The sequence below is a fragment of the Epinephelus lanceolatus genome, chromosome 22, assembly GCF_041903045.1.
Source record: "Epinephelus lanceolatus isolate andai-2023 chromosome 22, ASM4190304v1, whole genome shotgun sequence".
NCBI classification, from domain to species: Eukaryota; Metazoa; Chordata; class Actinopteri; order Perciformes; family Serranidae; genus Epinephelus; species Epinephelus lanceolatus.
The window spans coordinates 10,189,830-10,194,407 of record NC_135755.1 but is presented as its reverse complement, the minus strand read 5'-3'; the positions used below and the strand labels follow the sequence as shown (position 1 = coordinate 10,194,407).

The 4,578-nt window shown below is 43.3% G+C and overlaps 1 protein-coding gene across 1 annotated transcript; it reads left to right on the top strand.

Annotated features, from left to right (window-relative positions):
• Positions 1-216: 216 nt before the first annotated feature.
• LOC144459701 (protein NLRC3-like) lies at positions 217-3,471 on the top strand. The gene is made up of 4 exons (XM_078164167.1): positions 217-341; positions 872-1,021; positions 1,223-1,458; positions 1,673-3,471. Exons 2-4 carry the CDS (start codon positions 891-893, stop codon positions 3,469-3,471), a joined length of 2,166 nt encoding a protein of 721 aa, XP_078020293.1. The 5' UTR covers positions 217-341; positions 872-890.
• Positions 3,472-4,578: the final 1,107 nt, after the last annotated feature.

Sequence of the window (4,578 nt, the reverse complement as noted above, 5' to 3'; positions counted from 1 at the left end):
GTGACTCCAACGGAACTGACACCAAAGTCTGGCTCATCTTACGCTGTCACTGACATCATGACCTTTGCTTCTTTTGTATTTTCCTTGCTTGGTGCATGTCTACAAACTGTATGATAGTCCTGCCACTGTGAGGTGAACAGAGAATGTTCCTTGATAAACCGGCTGGACCACAAATCTTTATTTTGAAAGACAAGCTGCGAGCCACGACTGCTCCCTGGGCGTGTGTGTGTGTGTCTCGAGGTGCCAAAAGGAGGAAAACCTGAAAGTCCAAAGTCAGTGTGTTCAGACTCCATTTTAAGGTCGACAGAGCAGTCAGAGGAATACAGGTCGTCTGAGACACGGTGAGTGTTGATACTATAAAAATACTGATTACTGTCATTATTGATTAATCAGCTGATTTTTATTCTGATTCATTGTTTAGTCTGTTATAGTGGAGAGCGGGGTCGGACAGTGCCGCCTATTTAGCAAGGTAGAAAGAAACTGTGTCATCCACCATGAGCTGAGGTGTTTAAATTTAGACCTTTTTTTTTTTTTTTTTCAATGTACATTTTTTCAGCCAGTGTCCCACCTGTCCTGGTGAGTCAGAAATTTTGGAAAAAGCACTTCTTGTAGATTTAACTAAACTGTGCCTTTCACGTTTGGGTTGGGCTCTAAAAAACCTGATTGTTAGCAGACGCCTGTATCTGTTCAGAGATCAAATTATTTTCATCACTATTATTTTTATTTTGTGGTTATTTAGTGTCAGTACAAAAGTGTCCCAACTGACCCGGCTCTCTCTTACTATATGTCATAGAAATACCCACCCAATATGTAATCATGTCCTATAAATAAGAAGTTACTGACTTCATCACACTGTGTATGTGTGTTACAGTTCTCTCAGATTTGAGAAGATGGCTGATTTAGAGGCAGACGGGGACAGATCAGAGTCTCCAGTGTCCAGCTGTCAGCTGTCTTTGAAGAGTGACGACAGTAAAGGTCTTCCTCTAGTCTTTAGTAATGAACCTGGACCCTCAGACACAAAGTAAGAGTCTGTTGAAAAACATGAGGGAGCTTTTTGCCTTTTGAAAGTCGTCTCACAGTGGAGCACAACATTACTCAGGAGGTTTTCATGAAGCTCCACCATGAGATATTTGAAGTGCCTGTGACTGAGTGTGTGAATAAAGCAAATAATTTGCAGCACAGTTTGCAGGACGAGATCTAAATAATGTGTTCATCTCCACAGAGGGAAGAAGAGGAGTCATGTTTCTGTGGAGGAGCAGCCGTCCTGCTGTAGTTTGTGTCAGGACGTCCTGAAGGATCCAGTCTCTACCAGCTGTGGACACTGGTTCTGCAGACAGTGCATCAGCTCATACTGGGACCAGTCTGCTTCATCAGGAGACTCCTCCTGTCCCCAGTGTGGAGACAGATCCAGAACAAGAGCTGGACTGCAGACAGCCAGTCAGACCAGCACTGTACAAAGTAAGACTGTACATCTGTCTGCTGATGTCATCATGTCTGAAAACAGGATTCTTCTTGGTTTATTTGTGTTGTAAAGTGTAGACATGAAAGATTTTATAAAACTAATGTATAAAACCTTCATTTTTTCATGTTGCTTGTTTTAATGTCAATCAACAATATAATCTTAAGATTTTAGATTTATTTCTTTAGTCTCTCATGTTTCCTTCTCTTTCAGCAGACAGTGGTCTGCAGGAGGTTTTAGATGAACATAAGATCAGTGTGAGGAGGAGATGTGAACGTGTGACTGAAGGAAGTGATGAAACAGGAAGTGGAACCCTCCTCAACAGGATCTACACTGAGCTCTACATCACAGAGGGACAGAGTGAAGAGGTTAATACCCAACATGAGGTGAAGCAGCTTGAGAGAGCTTCTAAGATGAAGACCCTCCATGAAACTCCAATCAAGTGTCAGCACATCTTTAAAGCCTTACCTGACCAACAGAAACACATCAGAGTGGTTCTGACCAACGGCGTCGCTGGCGTTGGAAAAACCTTCACAGTGCAGAAATTCGCTCTGGACTGGGCCGAGGGTTTGGAAAACCAAGATGTCAGTGTGGTGATTCTGCTTTCGTTCAGGGAGCTGAACTTGATCAGAGATGAGAAGTTGAGTCTTCTCACTCTGCTCCGTGTTTTCCATCCAACATTACAGAAGGTCACAGCAGAGGAGCTCACTGTCTGTAAAGTTCTGTTCATCTTTGACGGCCTGGATGAAAGCAGACTGTCTCTGGATTTCCACAACAATGAGGTTGTGACTGATGTCACGCAGAAGTCATCAGTCAACGTGCTGTTGACAAACCTCATTGAGGGGAAGCTGCTTCCCTTGGCTCTCGTCTGGATAACTTCCCGACCTGCAGCAGCCAATCAGATCCCTCCTGCATGTGTTGACAGGGTAACAGAAGTACGAGGCTTCACTGACGCCCAGAAGGAGGAGTACTTTAGGAGGAGAGTCAGTGATGAAGAGCGGTCCAGACGAATCATCTCACACATGAAGACATCCAGGAGCCTCCACATCATGTGTCTAATCCCAGTCTTTTGCTGGATCACTGCTACAGTTCTGGATCACATGTTGACTACAGAGCAGAGAGGAGAGCTGCCCAAGACCCTGACTGACATGTACTCACACTTCCTGCTGGTTCAGACAAAGAGGAAGAAGCACAAGTATGATGAGGGACATGAGACCAGTCCACAGGAGCTGACGGAGGCTGACAGGGACGTTCTTCTGAAGCTGGGGAGGCTGGCGTTTGAACATCTGGAGAAAGGAGACATCATGTTCTACCAAGAAGACCTGGAGCGCTGTGGTCTTGATGTCACAGAGGCCTCGGTGTACTCAGGAGTTTGTACAGAGATCTTCAAAAGAGAGTCTGTGATCTTCCAGAAAACAGTCTACTGCTTCGTTCATCTGAGCGTTCAGGAGTTTCTGGCTGCAGTCTACCTGTTCCACTGTTTCACCAACAGGAACACAAAGGTACTGGAGGACTTCCTGGGGACAGACCAGGATAATTACAGATCCCTGGATGTCTTCTTACAGAGAGCCATGAAGAAATCTCTCCAAAGTAAAAATGGTCACCTGGATCTGTTTGTCCGCTTCCTTCATGGCCTCTCTCTGGAGTCCAACCAGAGACTGTTAGGAGGCCTTTTGGGTCGGACAGACAACAGTCCAGGAATCATCCAGAGAGCCATCAACAACCTGAAGGAGATGAACATGAACAAGATCTCTCCTGACAGAAGCATCAACATCTTCCACTGTCTGCTGGAGATGAATAACCTCTCAGTACATCAGGAGATCCAAAAGTTCCTGAAGTCAGAGAACAGATCAGAGAAGGAACTCTCAGAGATCCACTGCTCAGCTCTGGCCTACATGCTGCAGATGTCAGAGGAGGTTCTGGATGAGTTGGACGTGAAGAAATACAAGACAACAAGGGAGGGACAACGGAGACTGATTCTAGCTGTGAGGAACTGCAGAAAGGCTCTGTAAGCTAACACAGTTCTTCTATGTATTTATAATCATTTAATATTTTACTGTTTGTCACCTTTGTGTGATGGAGGTGAACCTGATAAAACAAATGATGGACTTCAGAGGTTGTTGTTGAGGTTTAATCACAGCAGCATTTCATCACAGTATGGCAGTATTTGATGGTTCTGAGTGAAAGCAGTAAAGTTATTACTCCATAAGAAGGTTCTGTAAGGTGTTTTATAGAATCAGACATGCAGATAATACCTGAGTTTATTCACCACTATGCTTAAAAAGTTAAAATAAGATCTGTATCATTTGCCAAAGGAGATTTCTGAAGTCCTAAAAACTGCTTTTATCCAGTTGTTGCTATCTCTTTTTTCATGCCTCGGCGCCGGCGACAGTCGTGGCCAGAGGCATCATGTTTTTGGGTTGTCAGTCTGTCCACGACATCTCAAGAACACCTTGAGAGAAATTCTTTACATTTGGCACAAACGTCCAGTTGGACTTAAGAATGAACTGATTAGATTTTGGTGGTCAAAGGTCAAGATCACTGTGACCTCACAGAATATGTTTTTGGCCATAACTCAAGAATTCATTCACTAATTATGACAAAACTTCACACTAATGTCTAACAGGATAAAATAATGAAGTGATGAGATTTTATACCCTAAAGGTCAAAGGTCACCTTCACTGTGACATCATCATGTTTTGTGGAAACATGTTTCTGGTCATTATTTAATGTCATATCTCAGGAACAGAAGGGGAGACATTTGGTCAGAGACTGAGTTGGTGACACTGATCTTGAAACTGTGCTGATTGTATAGATCTTCTGTGCTGTCGGGTTGAAGATGTGTGTGAAGCGTCTGTGTTTTAGAATAATTTGCTTCCTTGCAGCAACATTCATATTTGAGTCATTGTCTACTGTCATGGACACATGTGAGTCTGGACAGACGTGGATGTAAACTGTAAGTGTAACTTGACTGGTGAAGCATACGACCACGAGGCAGTAATTCTGGTCATGAATCAGCTTTTAATTAGTTTGAATTCTTTGTGTTCTTTTTTTATTCTTAACTATTTTCAGTCCATCAAAACAGGATATTTCAAACTGTTTTATCATCAAATCCATAA

Bases quoted from the DNA above. Each gene is read 5' to 3' on its own strand.
- LOC144459701 (XM_078164167.1), top strand. From the start codon at position 891: ATGGCTGATTTAGAGGCAGACGGGGACAGATCAGAGTCTCCAGTGTCC. The intron at 1,022-1,222 runs GTAAGAGTCTGT...TCATCTCCACAG, and splicing joins CCTGGACCCTCAGACACAAA to AGGGAAGAAGAGGAGTCATG. The intron at 1,459-1,672 runs GTAAGACTGTAC...CTTCTCTTTCAG, and splicing joins TCAGACCAGCACTGTACAAA to CAGACAGTGGTCTGCAGGAG.